Below are 21837 nucleotides of genomic sequence, written 5' to 3'. Positions count from 1 at the left end.
ATGCTTTCATAACATTTAACAAGGTTTTAAACTAAGTATGTTAAATATAATCATTAAATGCGATTGATATCCATCCATCCATTCATTTTCTACCGCTTATTCCCTTCGGGGTCGCGGGGGGCGCTGGAGCCTATCTCAGCTAAAATCGGGCTGAAGGCGGGAAACACCCTGGACAAGCCGCCACCTCATTGCGATTAATATCAAAAGAAAAAATTCTGGCCCTTCTGTAGTGGACAAGTTGGGCCTTGAGATCTAAAAGGTTAAGAGGAACGTGGACCACTAAACAGATATTGGCTGACCCATTTCAACCTTACAAGCCAACATAAAACGCTGGGGTCCAAACTGGTGATTTACACAACTGAGGGGTTCCTCAAGGCAACGTTTTAAGTCCTCTCCTTTTTTGTAATTAGGGCTTGAGAGGGTGATGTAGAACACTTTAAGTGCCCTATTAAAACTGATTTATTTTTAAAAATTCTTCCTCTCCACGTTTCGACGTGTCCCCAAATTTCAGGTCTGTCCAAAAACATTTTTATTTTAGGGGTCCCAAAAACTAAATAAAAAAAAAATGGCTCTGTAGCATCTCCTTTAGAATTAGTAAAGAACATAATGTCATGGCTGTCTAGAGTTTCCAATAATTTCTAAAACTCTTTATTTTTTTGTCATAGAGTGATTGGAGCACATACTTGCTGGTCACAAAAATTCATGAAGTTTGTGTCTTTTATGAATTTATTATGGGTCTACTAAAAATGTGACCAAATCTGCTGGGTCAAAAGTATACATACAGCAATGTTAATATTTGGTTACATGTCCCTTGGCAAGTTTCACTGCAATAAGGCGCTTTTGGTAGCCATCCACAAGCTTCTGGTTGAATTTTTGACCACTCCCCTTGACAAAATTGGTGCAGTTGAGCTAAATGTGTTGGTTTTCTGACATGGACTTGTTTCTTCAGCAGGTGAGGCCTATAATCTGGGGAACACCATGCCTACCATCAAGCGTGGTGGTGGTGGTGGTAGTCTTATGCTCTGGGCCTGTTTTGCTGCCAATGGAACTAGTGCCTTAACTGGGACAATGAAAATCGAGGATTACTTCCAAATTTTTCAGGACAACCTAAAATCATCAGCCCGGAGGTTGGGTCTCGTGCGCAGTTAGTTGGGTGTTCCAACAGGACAATGACCCCAAACACAAGTCAAAAGTGGTAAAGGAATGGCTCAATCAGGCTAGAATTAAGGTTTTAAAATGGCCTTCCCAAAGTCCTGACTTAAACGTGTGGACAATGCTGAAGAAACAAGTCCATGTCAGAAAACCAACAAATTTAGCTGAACTGCACCAATTTTGTCAAGAGGAGTGGTCAAAAATTCAACCAGAAGCTTGTGGATGGCTACCAAAAGCACCTTATTGCAGTGAAACTTGCCAAAGGACATGTAACCAAATATTAACATTACTGTATGTATACTTTTGACCCAGCAGATTTGGTCACATTTTCAGTAGACCCATAATGAATTCATTAAAGAACCAAACTTCATGAATGTTTTTTTGTGACCAACAAGTATGTGCTCCAATCACTCTATCACAAAAAAATAAGAGTTGTAGAAATGATTGGAAACTCAAGACAGCCATGACATTATGTTCTTTACAAGTGTATGTAAACTTTTGACCACGACTGTAGGTCATGCAGTGTGCTGCTGCTGAGACAAACTAAGAATGAACGTTTAGTATTATGTGTACTGCAAAAAGTCAGTGTTAAAAGACAAGATTAAAAAAATTCTAAAATAAGGGGTATTTACTTGAACTAAGCAAAATAATCTGCCAATAGAACAAGAAAATTTGGCTTGTCAAGACTTTCCAAAAAAAGTAAAATTACCTAACCTCAATGAACCTTGAAATACCTTAAAATAAGTATATTCTCACTAATAATAAGTGCACTACTAAATGAGTACGTATTTTCTCTTGTTTCATTCAAAATAAAACCGCAAAATCCTTTTGGCTCTCATCTTTTTTAATATGCGACACAATTGTGTCAAAGTTGTGATTTTTTTTTCATGCTCGAAATAAGAAATTATTACTTTAAAAAAGCAGTTTTATACTTGTGATTGTGGACGACACAACTTTGCATCAGTTGATATTCTAGTTGCAAGCATTTCAGACTCAATATAGGTCATCAAATCCCAGCAACAATAGAATAGAAAAGAATTGAAAGTACTTTATTGTTCCCTGGGGGAGTTCAGCAACAAGCTGTAATATCTTACTGAGATCATTTAGGACCAAAACTGTCACGGCGCGGAGTAGAACCCACGTTTCTTTGGCAGCTGGAGCTGCCGGCACCTCCACTGACAGCACACCAAGACACGCCCCTGCTCACGCTGAACGCAGCGACGAGCCTGCAGACAATTTGTAATCAGCACACCTGACTTTGACGAGAGGGAGCGGCATAAAGACCAGCGGATCCGAGGAACATTTGCCAGAACGTTGCTAACCTTCCAGTAAGCATCACGTTTGGCATTACCTTCCCCGTGCTTTATTTGCCTTTGTTTCTCTCTCCCCCTCCCTCCGTGTCTCCCTGGTCCATGTCCCTTGTTGTCTTCCACAGCAACTCTCCTGTCTTCCGTGATCGTGACATCCATCCGGATTCCTGACTGCCTCCCTCGATCTACGATCTCCCTGCAAGGTCCCAGACCACGCTGCCTCGCTCCTGTTCTCGACCTCTTGCCTGTCCACGAACTACCTCTTCGCCTTACCCCTCTTGATTCGACGAAAGATACAACCAACACTCGCAGACAACAAACCCTGGTAACATTTACACGATTAATATTGCATACACACGCCACGTATTCATCAAAGGTTTAAATCAGGGGCGCTCACACTTTTTCTGCAGGCGAGCTACTTTTCAATTGACCAAGTCGAGGAGATCTACCTCATTCCTATTTATAATTTATATTTATTTATTTATGAAAGAGACATTTTTGTTAACAAGTTAATGGTGTTTAATGATAATACAAGCATGTTTAACACACATAGATTCCTTTCTTTCATGAAGACAAGAATATAAGTTGGTGTATTTGATTCTGATGACTTGCATTGATTGGAATTAGACAGTGGTGCTGATAACGTCCGCATTTTCAAATGGAGGAAAAAAAAAAGTCCTCCTTTCTGTCCAATACCACATGAAAGTGGTTGGATTCGGCATCTCATTTGTCCAACTTGCATACTCGTTTTTAAACACTTTGTTATGAGAGTAGCATATGTGTGTGGCCTTTTAATGTCTGGCAGCAGGTGAGTGACGTCAGTGACTGTGCGGGTGGGCAAGCAAGTGAGAAAGCGGTCGCTGAGGGCGGGGGAGAAATACATTGGCATCAAACTCCGTAGCTTGCTAGCTTTCTGAGACTCTTATTTTGTTAGCACAGGCAGGATGAAACAGGTCTTTTATGGTGAAGACAGGAACTGTGCAGTCGGTCTTTAGAGTTTTGACAGTAGGTACGGAGTCTCTAGAAATAAAATGTGTTTCTCTGCGTCCACCCTGTTAGTGATTTTTTCCTTAAATATGAGCTCGCAGCAGCCAGCGTCATCTCACAAGATCCTCGGGTGCCGAGAATGTCAAACAACTGACGAAAGTGAAGTCTTGGTATGATTGATGATTGCTCATTTTTATGTCTATTTTTTAATGCCTGGCTTGAGATCGACTGACACACCCTCCGAGATCGACCAGTCGATCGCGATCGACGTAATGCCCACCCCTGGTTTAAATAAACCTTTTGAAACCGCAGTTCTGCCCTGGTTGTCGTCTCCTTCCCTTCTCAATGCACAACAAAACCCCTTAAAACAAGTATAACCCTCTAAAATAAAATCTGCTTAGTGAGAAGAAGGATCTTATCAGACAGAAAATAAGCAAATATCACCCTTATTTGAGATATTTCATCTTACTTAGATTTCAGTTTTTGCAGTGCCTGATCTCAAGATAGAAACAATCTGCCACATCCTTCCTCCCCCTCACCCCATCCATCAACCAGTCAGTCCAGTAAGAGATTGCAAGCAAGTGTGTATTTGGCATGGATTTATTAGAAGTCATTGACACTGAGACTGCAAATGGCAGCAGATGCTTTGAGAAGACAACATGATGCTGGGGGCTCACAGGACAGCTTGAATGCACTGAAGAGCTGAGGCCTGGAGGCCCAGACTCCAAAGAGGCTCCACAGGGTTTCTGTTTTCAAACCTCTTCTTCATTTAAAATGCTATCTTCACGTATCGCAAACTGCTTCCATATACGCCTCGGCAACGACTACATCCGTCTAGTCAAACACTTCCTGTGTGTAATGCTGGAGAAGGTATTGGCGAACGTCCGCTCGCACTCGGGAGACATCGATGCGCGGGTGCCATCTCAGCACCGGCTTCCCGTGCGGGCCCACCAGGAACTTTTCAAAGTTCCACTTGATGTCGTTGAGCTTGAGCGGCTCCCAGAAGAGCCTGTTGGCGGGGGTACCGAAGCTGTCTCCAACCGGAGGGCAGGAATTCTATAGGAAAGTGAAATGGGACTTTGTCTTTCATTATGAACCTCTTGAATTTAGAAACCCCACAACCAGTGGTTGCGTAAATGGTAAATGAAAACAGAACACAATGATTTGCAAATCCTGTTCAAGCTATATACAATTGAATAGACTGCATAGACAAGATACTTAACGTTCGAACCGGAAAACTCTAGTTTTTGCAAATATTATCCATTTCCATCCATTTTTTACCGCTTATTCCCTTTTGGGGTCGCGGGGGGCGCTGGTGCCTATCTCAGCTACAATCGGGCGGAAGGCAGGGTACTGGGACTCTCGCTGCTGTGTTGGATCCGCTTTGGACTGGACTCTCGCGACTGTGTTGGATCCATTATGGATTGAACTTTCACAGTATCATGTTAGACCCGCTCGACATCCATTGCTTTCCTCCTCTCCAAGGTGCTCATAGTCATCATTGTCACCGACGTCCCACTGGGTGTGAGTTTTCCTTGCCCTTATGTGGGCCTACCGAGGATGTCGTGGTGGTTTGTGCAGCCCTTTGAGACACTAGTGATTTAGGGCTATATAAGTAAACATTGATTGATTGAATGATTGACTGCAAATATTAGCTCACTTGGAATTTGATGCCTGTAATATGTTTCAAAAAACTGGCCCAAGTGGCAATAGAAACTGACAAAGTTGAGGAATGCTCATCAAACACTTATTTGGAACATCCCACAGGGGAACAGGCTAACTGGGAAAAGGTAGGTCCCATTATTAGGTAGAAAAGCAGCTCCCATGAAATGCTCAGACGTTCACAAACAAGGATGGGGCCAGGGTCACCACTTTGTGAACAAATGCCTGAGCAAATTGTTCAGGAATAACATTACTCAACCATCCATTTTCTACCGCTTATTCCCTTTTGGGGTCGCGGGGGGCGCTGGCGCCTATCTCAGCTACAATCGGGCGGAAGGCGGGGTACACCCTGGACAAGTCGCCACCTCATCGCAGGGCCAACACAGATAGACAGACAACATTCACACTCACATTCACACACTAGGGCCAATTTAGTGTTGCATATCAACCTATCCTCAGGTGCATGTTTTTGGAAGTGGGAGGAAGCCGGAGTACCCGGAGGGAACCCACGCATTCACGGGGAGAACATGCAAACTCCACACAGAAAGTTCCCGAGCCTGGATTTGAACCCAGGACTGCAGGAACTTCGTATTGTGAGGCAGACGCACTAACCCCTCTGCCACCGTGAAGCCCCATTACTCAACCAGCTATAGCAAAGATTTTAGGGATTTCACCATCTACGGTCCGTAATATCACCATAAGGTTCAGAGAATCTGGAGAAATCACTGCACGTAAGTGATGATATTACGGACCTTCGATCTCTCAGGCGGTACTGCATCAAAAAGGGACAACAGTTTGTAAAGGATATCACCACATGGGCTCAGCAACACGTCAGAAAAGCACTGTAAGTAACTACAGTTTATTGCTACATCTGGCGTTGCAAGTTAAAACTCTAACATGCAAAGCGAAATCCATTTATCAACAACACCCAGAAACAGGGCCTGCTTCGCTGGGCCCCAGCTCAACTAAGATGGACTGATGCAAAGTGGAAAAGTGTTTTGTGGTCTGACGAGTCCACATTTCAAGTTGTTTCTGGAGACTGTGGACGTTGTGTCCTCCGGACAAAAGAGGAAACGGACCATTCGGATTGTTATAGGCGCAAAGTTCAAAAGCCAGCATCTGTGATGGTATGGGGGTGTATTAGTGCCAAAGGCCCTTTTGGTATTAGTGTTCCTGAAAAAAAGGGACCCAAACACACATACTGTATACAGCATATTTTCACAGCTAAATGCGTATACATCATTTATAATACACATTTGCCCCTGTGAAAATTAGATATTATAAAGTTTTTTTTAATCCATGTTCATGTTTAAAGCAGCTAACATTTTCCCATGTGTACACTTTGTGTTTTTTCCTTATGCTCATTAGTAAACTCTGTGTTTCACCTTGAAGGCCTGGAATGTCTACTGGGAGTAAAATGTACTCCCTTTTTACCTTATCAGTTTAGAACAAAAAGGCTCTATTTCTTTCTGGGGGAGAGGGGCTGTTTTCGCACTAAATAAGATGACTCTTTTTCGTTTGAGTTTAGACCGCTTCTTGATGCTGCTATTATCGCATTGTGCGGGCTGGTCTACTAAAGTTTTAGTAAAACTTGGCCAAGTACTATTCTGTCTTGGTGGTCCTTCTTACTCAACGTATGTCATCATTTTTATATTTATTTTCTTTAATTTTATTTTTTTATTTTTTTATTTTTTATAACCCATTATTTTTTGTTTGTTGTTGTTTTTTATTTTCATTTTTATTGTAATATTTTTCTATTTCTGTATCCATTTATACCCCCATTATTTACTTTTTACTTTATAAATTCTATCTCAATACACTGCTGCTGGAATTTTAATTTTCCTGAGGGAACTCTCCTGACGGAATCAATAAAGTACTATCTATCTATCCATCTATCTATCTATCTATCTATCTATCCATCTATCTATCTATCTATCTATCTATCTATCTATCTATCTATCTATCTATCTATCTATCTATCTATCTATCTATCTATCTATCTATCTATCCATCTATCTATCTATCTATCTATCTATCTCTCTATCTATCTATCCATCCTGGTCCCTCCAAAGCTTTGGAATAAAGTATCATATATCTTACTCATTGTCTGGGATTCATTGAGATTCAGCTTATGTGTCATCGAAAAGAACTTGGGAGAAGACCGGCAGTTTAAATTCCCAGCAGAGGAACGCTTGGTTGAACGCAACACTATCTATCCATCTATCTATCTATCTATCTATCTATCCATCTATCTATCTATCTATCTATCTATCTATCTATCTATCTATCTATCTATCTATCTATCTATCTATCTATCTATCTATCTATCTATCTATCCATCTAAATACTGCATATTTCATTTTTACTATAAAAAACAAAGTTGTCTTTGACAGAAAAGGCATAAAACCTTATTTGTTTTACTTTACATCAACCTCAAGTTGTTATAGAGATTTACTGTAAGCATTAAATAAAAAACAATAATAATAATTTGACTTATTTTTAACAGTTTAGTGACTATGCTCTCCAGGAGCTCTAAGGATTAAAAAAAAAAATCCATATATTTTGACATGGTTTGAAAATGAAAAATATCAAAACGGCCCCCGCATGCTTAAATGTTTCCGTGTGCGGCCCTCTGTGGAAAAAAGTTTGGACACCCCTGCAATAAATGGACCAAAAACAAAATGTCCGCTGCAGAGAATGTTGGTTGTGAGGAGGCTCTATAGAAAACTGCTTGAGCTAACTTACCTTCAGGAACGTAAAGACCTCTTGTTCATCTTCACCATTCACATCACCTTTCTCAAACAGCAGGAAGTTTGGAACAAAGTTATTGCCGGGTCTGACATGCCTGGAATCCAGAAGGAGGACGCTTATCAGTGGTTATATTATTTCTTTTTATCTTTTTGCTTCATGGGCTGCGCCTTGGCAGCCAGCCCACATTCCCTTCAACTGCCCCCCTGCCTACAAGCTGACTGACTCTGAGCAATGAGATTTAATCAAGCCCTGTTGATGGATTGCAATGCACTTGACTTTTTTTTATTTTAATGAGGTATTGCACAATATAAACTGCCTGACTGGAACACTCCACACGTTGACATTTTAACAGTCTGCACTTTTAGCCGTCTTGAAGTAGCTTCACCAAAAAAGTGACGAAGAAATATGTCGTACTTTAGAGCTGGCAGGATTTCATGCCTTTCGCCTGGTTCCTGTTTCCCAAACTGATTGCAGGGGAAGCCAAGAACAGTCAGTCCGAGGGAATTCATCTCCGCCTGAAGTGCATTCAACTCTGCAGGACAGACAATGCACACTTAGCACACCTCAGTAGCGATACAGGGGAACAATTTGGTGTTCAAACCATCCTTTTGTGTGACTTGCGACCCTCGCAAGGGGATCTAAACAGTGTAAAATTTACCAGGATTGCACAGCATTCAGCATTATTCATTTTTTTTCACAGTAAAATACTGTTGGAAAAATGTATTCCAACATTACAACAAACGACTTTAAAAATAACAATACCCAACCCCAAAAAATGTTATTCCCACTGGCAAGAAATCTGCGTTCAAAGGACTCCGGCTTATTAGTGATTCCCAGAGCCCAAAAAAAGTCTGCGGGCTATAGAGCGTTTTCTGTTCGGGCTCCAGTACTCTGGAATGCCCTCCCGGTAACAGTTTGAGATGCTACCTCAGTAGAAGCATTTAAGTCTCACCTTAAAACTCATGTGTATACTCTAGCCTTTAAATAGTCCCCCTTTTTAGACCAGTTGATCTGCCCTTTCTTTTCTTTTTCTCCTATGTCCTCCCCTCCCTTGCGGAGGGGGTCTGGTCCGATGGCCATGGATGAAGTACTGGCTGTCCAAAATCGGGATCCAGGATGGACCGCTCGTCCAGAGTCGGGACCCAGGGTGGCTGGGGACATCTCTGCGCTGCTGATCCGCCTCTGCTTGGGATGGTTTCCTGCTGGCTCCACTTTGGATGGGACTCTCGCTACTATATTGGATCCACTTTAGACTTGATTCTCACGGTTACGTTAGATCCACTATGGATTGGCTCGACATCTGTTGCTTTCGGTCCCCTTTGGGGGTTGCCCACATATGTGGTCCTCTCCAAAGTTTCTCATAGTCATCGTGGTCGACGTCCCACTGGGGTGAGTTTTTCCTTGCCCTTACGTGGGCCCTACCGAGGATGTCGTTGTGGTTTGTGCAGCCCTTTGAGGCACTTGTGATTTAGGGCTATATAAATAAACGTTGATTGATTGATTGAATCATAGTCATTCGTAATAAGATCAAACTGACTTGTCCCTTCAAGGGTTCAGTCGACCAGCTATGCACAAACTGTGGTACTGTGTTACTGTTCAGACCTACTCGGTGGCCTAGTGGTTAGAGTGTCCGCCCTGAGATCGGTGGGTTGTGAGTTCCAACCCCGGCCCAGTCATACCAAAGACTATGAAAATGGGACCCATTACCTCCCTGCTTGGCACTCAGCATTATAGGTTGGAATTGGGGGTTAAATCACCAAAAATTATTTCTGGGCGCGGCCACCGCTGCTGCCCACTGCTCCCCTCACCTCCCAGGGGGTGATCAAGGGTGATGGGTCAAATGCAGAGAATAATTTCACCACACCTAGTGTGTGTGTGTGTGTGTGTGTAACAATCATTGATACCTTAACTTAAACTGTGTGTGAGGTTACAGTGGCCAAAAATATTAAATATACTTGTTAAATAAAACCCAGTGAAGTGCGGTGAACTAAACACCAGGTGAGGCAGACATGCTTTTTTTTTTTTTTAACTTAAGTTCACATATGCAGTTCTAGTCATTGTTGATTTAGGTTGCACATTAGAGTTAGAGGGAAAAAAAGGGAGCTATTTGCTTTCATAAAAACGTTATCATAATGATATTATGATATGATAAATGGGTCCAAAAACTTTTTGATAAAGTTGTTATTAAATACTTTTTGGTCCTATTTGCTTTTAACAAAATAAATAAAGTATTGTGAGTGCATCTTACCTTTCTGTATTTGTATCTGAAGCAGCAATAGCTGTCCTTCATGAAAACGTACTTTGTATGATCGCATTCGTTTTGTCTTAAAGTCCAGTTTGGAGAAGTATTTCATCTTGGATACAGGATATAATCCTCCATATTGGCATACACATTCATTTAGTTCAATTTAGTTCCAAGAAATGAAACAATATTTTTGCATCTGACAAAAAACACCCACAAACGCTGGCTTACTCTAACAAAAACGCCATGTTTGTTATAAATACAGTCAAATTAAAATGATAACAAAAAAATGCTGGCTTCCACTGGCGAGACCTGCACTTGAACGCCCCCACTTCTCCCAGTGTGGCGAGTCAGAGTACTGCTAAGGCATCGAACTGCAAGTTGACAATATATCGCCCCCTACCTTGAGGCAGAGGTACTTGCTGCCTCAAGACCTGCCCTTTCCACATGGCAACAAGCATGTGCCCCCTAGCACACTGTGTGTAGCCGTGGAGGCACCGCCTGTGTCTGCCTCACTTCTCATCTGCTGCATTGATTTGATCAGGAAACATGGAATTTCCGCGATTTTGACCATGAAAATCATCAAAATATACAAGAACCACAACAAAATCACATAGAAAACATAAACCAAAAGAGAAATATTAAAACTTATTTTATTTTATTACTTTGATTTGGAACATCTCATGGTTAAGCCACCTGGTGGCAGGTGAGGCACTGCCCCACTTGCCTCCCCTGACAGCACGTCACTGATAAAACCTCTGCCTTGTTTTTGATAATTACTTATGCCTACTACGCTAATGTTTTTTAATGTTGGTCAATATGGTGGTACTCGGAGAGAAAAGTTTTTTCCAGATGTGGTTCTTGGTTAAAAAAAAAAATATAGATATACTGTATATTTTGAGGAACCTCTCCAGTAGACTATGTTCTACACTCTTAGAGAGTGTAACGAATTAGAATGGTGAAGGTGCAGTACATAGTTGTAATATTATTATTGGTAGCTAAAATTTGTTGTAACTTTATTATAATCCATCCATCCATCCATTTTCTACCGCTTATTCCCTTTCGGGGTCGCGGGGGGCGCTGGCGCCTATCTCAGCTACAATCGGGCGGAAGGCAGGGTACACACTGGACAAGTCGCCACCTCATCGCAGGGCCAACACAGAAAGACAGACAACATTCACACCCACATTCACACACTAGGGCCAATTTAGTGTTGCCAATCAACCTATCCCCAGGTGCATGTCTTTGGAAGTGGGAGGAAGCCGGAGAACCCGGAGGGAACCCACGCATTCACGGGGAGAACATGCAAACTCCACACAGAAAGATCCCGAGCCTGGATTTGAACCCAGGACTGCAGGAGCTTCGTATTGTGAGGCAGACGCACTAACCCTTCTTCCACCGTGAGCTTTATTATAATAACCATTAAAAAAATAAATCACAGCTCTTCTGTTACAGTACATTGCTGTAAAGATATTTCATAGTAAATGTTATTGTGAAAGCAAGGCATTTAGGAGCCAGTCATATGCTGTGAATTCATAATGATTTTGTTTTTTATTGTGAAGGATTAACTTCAACACGTGTTTTGCTTATTTTATATGGTAGTGCCTTTTTTTTTACGCATACTGGGATATGAACAATTCAATCTAAAATTGAAACACATACAGCAATTCATTTTACCCACGTACAAACTACCTATGACGCACCACAGCAATACGGTTAAATCACCATTAGGTGACAGGATCCCAGTAGGGCATCACCAAAAGGGTGCATAGTTTGTCAGGCTTGCCCCTGACAGTTTGTTTGTGTTTGTTTTTCCTATGTGTGTTTAGTATTCCCTGTCTTTAGTTCCTGTCAGCGCTCTTATTTTGTCTGTTTCCTGTTTTTTTTCCCTGTCCGCTGCTTCCCCTCAGCTGCGGTTGATCGGCACCTGGCCACACCTGGTGTCAATCAGCCCGCTCTTATTTCTACCTGCTTTTGTCCTCCAGTCAGGGCTGGATAATTATCATGTATTGTTGCTCCTGTCGTGTCAATGTCATTTTCTACTTGTCGTTCCTATTGGTCGTGTGATTGCAGTTTAGCGGTAAGCTATATTTGGTAGATGTTTGTAGCTTACTTTTTTTTGTTCCCTGCTTCCGATTTGTTTGTTCATAGCCAAGTTTGTTATCCGCCTTGTGCGCAAATTTAGTTTAGTTTTGTTTTAGTGTTTAAATTAAAACCATGTTTTCTTACTCAATTCCTGCCTTGTTTTCTGCTTTATGTATGTGTGTATATGTATTCATATGCATGCAGATATGCATCTGTGTGGATACATATACATATACATAGATACATCTGTCATCTCTATCTTTTTCTTTTACTATTTATACTACCATATTGTATATGCACCTTAGGAGGAGCTGCTCCAATTTCGTTGTTCTTTGAACCTGTTCATTGCAATAATGACAATAAAACTCTATTCTATTCTATTCTATCTTGGGGTTCGTCACAAACTAACTCTGATAGTTTCTATAGAGATGTTGAATTATCCTCATACTTGTACTGCAGCTTACCCACGTACTGGAAGGTGTACCCTCAGTAGGTGGCCACGTTGACAACGAGCACACTCCTTCCTGCGTAGTCACTGAAGTTAACAGTGCGACCGTCCAAGGTCTTGGCCTGGTATTTGTAGATGGTATCATCTGTGGATTGGTTGCACCGCTGGAAGTCGGACACACACACACACACACACACACACACACACACACACACACACATGCACAGGTTATCATTTGGAATGGGGACCAAGATTTTGATCATGACTTGTGGGGACCACCCTTTCTGGTTGTGGAGGCATAAAAAAAAAAAAGGTAAAATGGCCTCTACCCAGTTAACTTATACACGTCTCTAAATCTCTGGATTGATGAAGTAATGGGCTGATCATTCTTACTGGGGAACCTGGGGAAAAAAGGAGTAAATATGGTTCATTCGGACCAAATTTAAATAATTTTGCATAATTCACACACATTTGTATGTGACTACTGAGGACCATTTAAAAAAAAAAAAGTTCAAATTAAATGTGACATGATCCTCAGAATACAGCCATACAGCTGTCCTCTTATGGGAAGTTGCACCACTTAAATGTTAAAGTGACTCCTGCGTCTTATGTGACACCCCTGGCCTTTAGGGTAGGGGTGTCAAACTCAAATACAGAGTGGGCCAAAATTTAAAACTGAACAAAGCCGCCAAGGTTGAACAAATTAACCTTTTAATAGGGACCCAAACAAGTTTTGCATTGAATATTAAACAAGCAAGGCTTGTATAAATTCATAGCGACATGCAAAATCCAGTTTTAAATAATAATTTAAAAATATCAATGGCATATCAAATAAAACTCAAATAAAAATTCAATGCCCCTTTTCTTTTTGCAGCCTTCTGAGGTAAATATCAAAATAAACTTTTTCCACAGGCTGATAATAAATTTGAAAATAAAATAATAATGAATGAATCAAACATTCAAGCCTTGAAGTAGCAAGAGAAAGTGCATGAATAAAATGTTAATTATTGCTCAGTTTGCTACACTGATTTAGTTTAAGAACAAGCAACGCTTATATAACTTAATACTCTAGCCTTTAAATAGATAAATAAATAAATAAATAAATGGGTTGTACTTGTATAGCGCTTTTCTACCTTCAAGGTACTCAAAGCGCTTTGACACTACTTCCACATTTACCCATTCACACACACATTCACACACTAAAGGTGACTGTGTAAACAGAGCGATGTCCCCATTAAGTAAGCATTGCCAGAACACACACACACACACACACACACACACACACACACACACACACACACACACACACACACACACACACACACACACACAATTTGTTGTTGTAATGGAGCTCAAGTTGTAATGTTTTGTTTTGTAAATAGGATAAAAATATTAAATCCCACACAGGCCAACTTGTATTTTCAGAAAATGTGCGGATAATCATGAGGGATGGTTACTGAATTCCGGAATTCTGCAGGCACTGACCGAATTCTGTCGTTGCTACTGGTTGTTGATTAACGTAAAATCAAACGGTGTCATATTTCAATACTTCTGTTGCGCGTGACGTCACGTCCGGTTGCAGACCAGTCAACAGTGCAAACAAACTTGGAAAAAACACTCAAGCGACACTCGTAACAGATTTAGTCTGACTGCCATGCCAACAAAGCAAGTATGCTTGCTAGAAAACGGTCAAAAGTACAGAAAGGTTTTACTTTTCAAAATGGGCTAGCTCAGTGCTAATTTGCATTGGATTTCAATCAATCAATCAATGTTTACTTATATAGCCCTAAATCACTAGTGTCTCAAAGGGCTGCACAAACCACTACGACATCCTCGGTAGGCCCACATAAGGGCAAGGAAAACTCACACCCAGTGGGACGTCGGTGACAATGATGACTATGAGAACCTTGGAGAGGAGGAAAGCAATGGATGTCGAGCGGGTCTAACATGATACTGTGAAAGTTCAATCCATAATGGATCCAACACAGTCGCGAGAGTCCAGTCCAAAGCGGATCCAACACAGCAGCGAGAGTCCCGTTCACAGCGGAGCCCGCAGGAAACCATCCCAAGCGGAGGCGGCTCAGCAGCGCAGAGATGTCCCCAGCCGATACACAGGCAAGCAGTACATGGCCACCGGATCGGACCGGACCCCCTCCACAAGGGAGAGTGGGACATAGGAGAAAAAGAAAAGAAACGGCAGATCAACTGGTCTAAAAAGGGAGTCTATTTGCCATAGACATGCTACATGGCGATTTCAACAGCTACACAGAAGTGCACTAAGACTGTACTTTATAGCAAAGTATGTACTTACATGTGTACATCATTCTAATGCTTTTCTTGTTACTCTTTGTCCGATGAAGATTATTTGCTCCCACTTGCTATTGTCTGATCAAAAAATGTGCTTGGTTTAACCTTAGCAACAAACCCACTGCCTAACATTTCAATCTCTTTTTTTTCCCCAATGCCTTTGGTGATGCAGGCTATTAACCAATAAACAGTGGTTGTCATCAAAGCATGCAAACATTACTCGTCTGTTCCTCGACCTGTTTTCTTTCGGCGAGCTCACTCAAAACCAACCTAGAGTTGGGAGCAATGAGTTTTTATATTTAATGCAAAGCATTTCAATTGCCCGCACCCCCTCCACAAGGGAGAGTGGGACATAGAAGAAAAAGAAAAGAAACGGCAGATCAACTGGTCTAAAGAGGGAGTCTATTTAAAGGCTAGAGTATACAAATGAGTTTTAAGGTGAGACTTAAATGCTTCTACTGAGGTGGCATCTCGAACTGTTACCGGGAGGGCATTCCAGAGTACTGGAGCCCGAACGGAAAACGCTCTATAGCCCGCAGACTTTTTTTGGGCTTTGGGAATCACTAATAAGCTGGAGTCCTTTGAACGCAGATTTCTTGCCGGGACATATGGTACAATACAATCGGCAAGATAGGATGGAGCTAGACCGTGTAGTATTTTATACGTAAGTAGTAAAACCTTAAAGTCACATCTTAAGTGCACAGGAAGCCAGTGCAGGTGAGCCAGTACAGGCGTAATGTGATCAAACTTTCTTGTTCTTGTCAAAAGTCTAGCAGCCGCATTTTGTACCAACTGTAATCTTTTAATGCTAGACATGGGGAGACCCGAAAATAATACGTTACAGTAATCGAGACGAGACGTAACAAACGCATGGATAATGATCTCAGCGTCTTTAGTGGACAGAATGGAGCGAATTTTAGCGATATTACGGAGATGAAAGAAGGCCGTTTTAGTAACGCTTTTAATGTGTGCCTCAAAGGAGAGAGTTGGGTCGAAGATAATGTGAATTAGTGAATTATATTTATATAGCGCTTTTCTCAAGTGACTCAAAGCGCTTTACATAGTGACACCCAATATCTAAGTTACATTTAAACCAGTGTGGGTGGCACTGGGAGCAGGTAGGTAAAGTGTCTTGCCCAAGGACACAACGGCAGTAACTAGGATGGCACAAGCGGGAATCGAACCTGCAACCATCAAGTTGCTGGCACGGCCACTCTACCAACCGAGCTAATACCCAGATTCTTTACCGTGTCGCCTTGTTTAATTGTTTGGTTGTCAAATGTTAGAGTTGTATTATTAAATTGAGGTCGGTGTCTAGCAGGACCGATAATCAGCATTTCCGTTTTTTTGGCGTTGAGCTGCAAAAAGTTAGCGGACATCCATTGTTTAATTTCATTAAGACACTCTCTCTGCACTGCTGATCCGCCTCCGCTTGGGATGGTTTCCTGCTGGCTCCGCTGTGAACGGGACTCTCGCTGCTGTGTTGGATCCGCTTTGGACTGGACTCTCGCGACTGTGTTGGATCCATTATGGATTGAACTTTCACAGTATCATGTTAGACCCGCTCGACATCCATTGCTTTCCTCCTCTCCAAGGTTCTCATAGTCATCATTGTCACCGACCTCCCACTGGGTGTGAGTTTTCCTTGCCCTTATGTGGGCCTACCGAGGATATCGTAGTGGTTTGTGCAGCCCTTTGAGACACTAGTGATTTAGGGCTATATAAGTAAACATTGATTGATTTATTGATTAAATTGTGTTTAAGTCAGTCATGTTTTGGAATAATTTCTTTAATATGTCTTTCAGGTTTCCGGCCCTAAAACAAATGTAAATTTACAGCACCTTCATACAATTGAATGCCGTTGATATTGTTGAGAGCTGTACAGATATGGACGTGAGCAAGCTTTGTGTGTGTTAAATTATAACCCTGTTTTATCTCAATTTGCAGTCAAGGCTGTACTATTCATCACATATGTGTTTGATTTGCTGCTGTTTTGTCATTAATTATACTTTGAGTGAGAGTGCCACTTGAGTCAAGGTCAATCCGGTGCTTAAGATGTAGTATTTGGTACTGCTGTGTTGGGCAATTAGGAAAGCTCTTTCCAGATTTTTCTCGCATAGATGAGATTAAAAATGGCTTCAATAATATTGTGCATGTAGTTAGGCTGCAAGTCGAAGAAGTGGAACTATTCAATTGTTATGTAAAAGTAAAAGAAGTTTCCTTAGGGAAATGAAAAAAATATAATTGCTTTTAACTTAATTTCAGTAGATGTTGGCATTACTTTAAACATATTTTTGTAGTTGAGTCAGTTTTTTTAGAGTTAAGAATAATTCGATTTTTTTTTTAAATACCTAAAGTGAATTATGCTCATATTTTTCCAGCCTATTATTTTGCAACCTGTATAATTAGGGCACAGGTGTCAAACCCAGATGTGGCCTGCCTCTTCCTTTTATTTGGCCCTCGAAATCCTGGAAATAATATGTATCAATAAAGTACTGTAACTTGTCTTATTAAACGTATTCTTTATTTCTATTTTGGCAGAAAAAAAAAATACCTGTACTGCCTGCAATCGCAAATTTTGTTAACTTAAATATTGTCTAATCATGCAAAAATACATGATCTAACATTCAAACCATTTTTTAAATAGAAATAAATACTACGGATAATGATTTCAAAGCAAGTTATCCATCAAATTGTGCAATGTAAAAGTAGCAATAGATTCAATGGTAAAATTGTGAAATTTACTGTGTTTTTTTTACAGCATTTTTCTCTCAATGAACAAAACAGTACTTTTTTCCCACTTTAATAAACAAAGGTTCCGTTTTGGCATTTACAGTAACACACCGAAAAATCTACAGTTATTGATTTATGGTTAAAATTTGGCAGCCCAGGTGACAAAATTTTACTGTAAAAGTACAATTTTTTTATTATCGGTAAAAAAACAAATGTGAAGTGAATTATATAGCGCTTTTCTCAAGTGACTCAAAGCGCTTTACATAGTGACACCCAATATCTAAGTTACATTTAAACCAGTGTGGGTGGCACTGGGAGCAGGTGGGTAAAGTGTCTTGCCCAAGGACACAACGGCAGTAACTAGGATGGCACAAGCGGGAATCGAACCTGCAACCCTCAAGTTGCTGGCACGGCCACTCTACCAACCGAGCTATGCCGCCCCATAAAATGTACATAAAATTTTACTATACAATGTACATAAAATTTACATTTTATGTACATTGTATAGTAAAATTTTATGTACATAAAATGTACATCAAATTTTACTATAAAATGTACATAAAATGTACATTTTATAGTAAAATTCTGGCAACTCCCCAGCCTTTTTTTTTTAACCATAAAAACACAACAGTATTGTTTTTCCATTTACTCAATGATCAATCATCAATCAATCAAAGTTTATTTATATAGCCCTAAATCACAAGTGTCTCAAAGGGCTGCACAAGCCACAAAGACATCCCCGGCTCTTTATTTACAATATACACAACATTTTAGGGAGAAATTATTGCAATTTACCATATATTTTTTAGATTTTAATTGAAAAAAAACAAAAACTAATAAAAGGCATTAAAAAAGTGTGTAATAATAGTGTTCACTGTTAAACGCGGCCCTTTGGGGGCCAAACATAACTGCGTTGTGGCCCTCGGTGAAAACGACTTTGACACCTCTGTATTAGAGGATAAGTTTGACAAATAAATCATTGTCTCATCAGCAATCACTGAACTTCACTCAGGTGATCGCCATTTCACTAACTGCCACTTATATAAAAGGGGTGAATACAGTATATATCAGGGGTAACCAACCTTTTTGATACTAAGAGCTACTTTGCAGAGGGCTACCAGTTTGATACACACTTAAAAAAATTGCCAGAAATAGCCAATTTGCTCAATTTACCTTTAATAAATAAATCTATATATATATATATATAAAAAAATGGGTATTTCTGTATGTCATTCCGTCGTACATTTTTTTTTCCTTTTACGGACAGTTTTTTGTAAAGAATAAAAGATGAAAAAACACTTAATTGAACGGTTTAAAAGAAGAGAAAACAGGAAAAAAATGATCATTGAAATTTGAAACTTAGTTGATCTTCAGTTTCGACTCTTTAAAATTCTAAATTCAACCGAGAAATATGAAGAGAAAAACTAGCTAATTCAAATCTTTTGGAAAAAATTAAAAAAAGAATTTATGGAACATCATTAGTAATTTTTCCTGATTAAGATTAATTTTTAGAATTTTGATGACATCTTTTAAATAGGTTAAAATCCAATCTGCATTTTGTTAGAATATATAACAAATTGGACCAAGCTATATTTCCAACAAAGACAAATCATTGTTTCTTCTTGATTTTCCAGAAAAAACATTTTTAAAGAAATTCAAAAGACTTTGAAATAACATTGAAATTTGATTCTAAAGATTTCCTAGATTTGCCAGAATTTGAATTTTCAATCATAAGTTTGAAGAAAGATTTCACAAATATTCTTCGTCGAAAAAAATTAAGCTAAAATGAAGAATTAAATTAAAATGTATTAATTATTCTTTACAATAAAAACAGAAATTTACTTGAATATTGATTTAAATTGTCAGGAAACAAGAGGAAGGAACTTAAAAGGTAAAAAGGTATACGTGTTTAGAAAATCCTAAAATCATTTTTAAGGTTGTATTTTTTCTCTAAAATTTTCTTTCTGAAAGTTATAAGAAGCGAAGTAAAAAAATAAATGAATTTATAGGCACACATTAAAAGCGTTACTAAAACGGCCTTCTTTCATCTCCGTAATATCGCTAAAATTCGCTCCATTCTGTCCACTAAAGACGCTGAGATCATTATCCATGCGTTTGTTACGTCTCGCCTCAATTACTGTAACGTATTATTTTCGGGTCTCCCCATGTCTAGCATTAAAAGATTACAGTTGGTACAAAATGCGGCTGGTAGACTTTTGACAAGAACAAGAAAGTTTGATCACATTACGCCTGTACTGGCTCACCTGCACTGGCTTCCTGTGCACTTAAGATGTGACTTTAAGGTTTTACTACTTACGTATAAAATACTACACGGTCTAGCTCCATCCTATCTTGCCGATTGTATTGTACCATATGTCCCGGCAAGAAATCTGCGTTCAAAGGACTCCGGCTTATTAGTGATTCCCAAAGCCCAAAAAAAGTCTGCGGGCTATAGAGCGTTTTCATTTCGGGCTCCAGTACTCTGGAATGCCCTCCCGGTAACAGTTCGAGATGCCACCTCAGTAGAAGCATTTAAGTCTCACCTTAAAACTCATTTGTATACTCTAGCCTTTAAATAGACTCCCTTTTTAGACCAGTTGATCTGCCGTTTCTTTTCTTTTTCTTCTATGTCCCACTCTCCCTTGTGGAGGGGGTCCGGTCCGATCCGGTGGCCATGTACTGCTCGCCTGTGTATCGGCTGGGGACATCTCTGCGCTGCTGATCCGCCTCCGCTTGGGATGGTTTCCTGCTGGCTCCGCTGTGAACGGGACTCTCGCTGCTGTGTTGGATCCACTTTGGACTGGACTCTCGCGACTGTGTTGGATCCATTATGGATTGAACTTTCACAGTATCATGTTAGACCCGCTCGACATCCATTGCTTTCCTCCTCTCCAAGGTTCTCATAGTCATCATTGTCACCGACGTCCCACTGGGTGTGAGTTTTCCTTGCCCTTATGTGGGCCTACCGAGGATGTCGTAGTGGTTTGTGCAGCCCTTTGAGACACTAGTGATTTAGGGCTATATAAGTAAACATTGATTGATTGATTGATATTTAAACAAGTGAAGACCAAGTCTTTACAACATTTTCTTGGATTTTCAAATTCTATTTGAGTTTTGTCTCTCTTAGAATTAAAAATGAAGAGCAAAGCGAGACCAGCTTGCTAGTAAATAAATAAAAAACAAAAAAATAGAGGCAGCTCACTGGTAAGTGCTGCTATTTGAGCTATTTTTACAACAGGTCAGCGGTCTACTCATTTGGTCCTTAGGGGCTACCTGGTGCGTTGGTGACCCCTGGTATATATGATTGCCTATTTTACATGACACAAGTTTAAATCACTGACCCCAGTATGTAAATATCAGCTTTTAATTTGACAGGAATGGAAATTACCTTTTTTCCCCCTGCAAATTATTATTAAAGAATTTCCAGACTACACTGACCACTATCTTGTTTATGAAAGCAAACGACTGAGCAATGGTGGAAATACATGCCTACTAAGATGATTCATTAGAACATGCAAGAAAGCTTGACAGATAAGTTTGCCCTCATAATATTGACACAGTACCTGAGTGAGCGAGGCTCTATCGGCGCTGCAGGGCCGCAGTGAGCCGAGCAGAAGCAACGCTGTCAGCGATGAGGTCCACATGACGTCCTCCCTTCTCCACACCGCCCGTGGATTAAATGCCCTGAACTCCCTCTGGAATGGAAGAGTCCTGCTGGAAGGGGGGGAGGGCCGCAAAACAGATGGTTGGCATGGCGACGCCAGACAGTGACGTCATTGCCATTACAGCTGTGCAAGGTGTGACAGATGATTAGCTATACACTACATCAATATTCTTCGTTGTTGGTAGATTTTACACTTATTAGGTGCACTAGGTATACTTTGCGCAACGTTAAAGCCTGTTTGTTTGTGTTTTTTTTCAAAGCCTAAACTGTGAACAAACAACGTTTTTGCAGTACTTGATTTAAAATAAACAAAATACATATTTTTGGGGGCTTCTATTTATTTTTTTAAAATTTTTTTTTCTCAATCAATCAATCAATCAATGTTTATTTATATAGCCCCAAATCACAAATGTCTCAAAGGACTGCACAAATCATTACGACTACAACATCCTCGGAAGAACCCACAAAAGGGCAAGGAAAACTCACACCCAGTGGG

General features: G+C 40.3%; 1 protein-coding gene across 1 annotated transcript; it reads right to left on the bottom strand.

The window, feature by feature from the left end:
* Nucleotides 1-4033: 4033 nt before the first annotated feature.
* gpx3 (glutathione peroxidase 3) lies at nucleotides 4034-21385 on the bottom strand. Its single transcript, XM_061901928.1, has 5 exons — nucleotides 21241-21385; nucleotides 12654-12801; nucleotides 8277-8394; nucleotides 7857-7956; nucleotides 4034-4505 (listed from the first exon to the last, which is right to left on the bottom strand). The coding sequence occupies exons 1-5, from the start codon at nucleotides 21319-21321 to the stop codon at nucleotides 4284-4286; spliced, it is 669 nt and encodes a 222-aa protein (XP_061757912.1). The 5' UTR covers nucleotides 21322-21385; the 3' UTR covers nucleotides 4034-4283.
* Between the last annotated feature and the right edge of the window lie 452 nt (nucleotides 21386-21837).

This window comes from Nerophis ophidion, linkage group LG05, assembly GCF_033978795.1.
Source record: "Nerophis ophidion isolate RoL-2023_Sa linkage group LG05, RoL_Noph_v1.0, whole genome shotgun sequence".
In the NCBI taxonomy this organism is placed as follows: Eukaryota; Metazoa; Chordata; class Actinopteri; order Syngnathiformes; family Syngnathidae; genus Nerophis; species Nerophis ophidion.
This window is presented reverse-complemented; position numbering and strand designations above follow the sequence as displayed.